The 299-nt window shown below is 45.8% G+C and overlaps 1 protein-coding gene across 1 annotated transcript in view; it reads left to right on the top strand.

The window, feature by feature from the left end:
* Positions 1 to 299, top strand: part of LOC119589335 (ankyrin-3-like) — a gene marked incomplete at its 3' end in the record, with an annotated part of 8221 nt that overhangs the window by 1748 nt on the left and 6174 nt on the right. Inside the window, 1 exon segment of the mRNA XM_037937955.1 lies at positions 187 to 285. Coding sequence (XP_037793883.1) covers positions 187 to 285 — 99 coding nt within the window.

A 299-nucleotide genomic window follows, 5' to 3' on the forward strand; every position in this document is an offset into this window, starting at 1 on the left:
TGCATATATGTTTCTTATCATAGGGTATTTTCTGATTTTATTCAAAGTGTTAACAAATAATAGACATTACCATGTACTGATCGGGAGCCACAGGGTAGAAAAAAATATTTTGACTTTCTATTTTGAGCATGAACTCACCCCATACCCGAGACAAATACCCGGGTGTACCTGCGTCTGTCCTTGCAGACTTCACGGCCGTCTACCTGTTGGCGGAGAACAATAACCTGGCTGGTGTGACCCGGATTCTGGAGATGGGCGCTGACCCCAACGTCGTGACCGCGATGGGTAGGTCAATCGTT

This window comes from Penaeus monodon, chromosome 25, assembly GCF_015228065.2.
Source record: "Penaeus monodon isolate SGIC_2016 chromosome 25, NSTDA_Pmon_1, whole genome shotgun sequence".
Lineage (NCBI taxonomy): Eukaryota > Metazoa > Arthropoda > Malacostraca > Decapoda > Penaeidae > Penaeus > Penaeus monodon.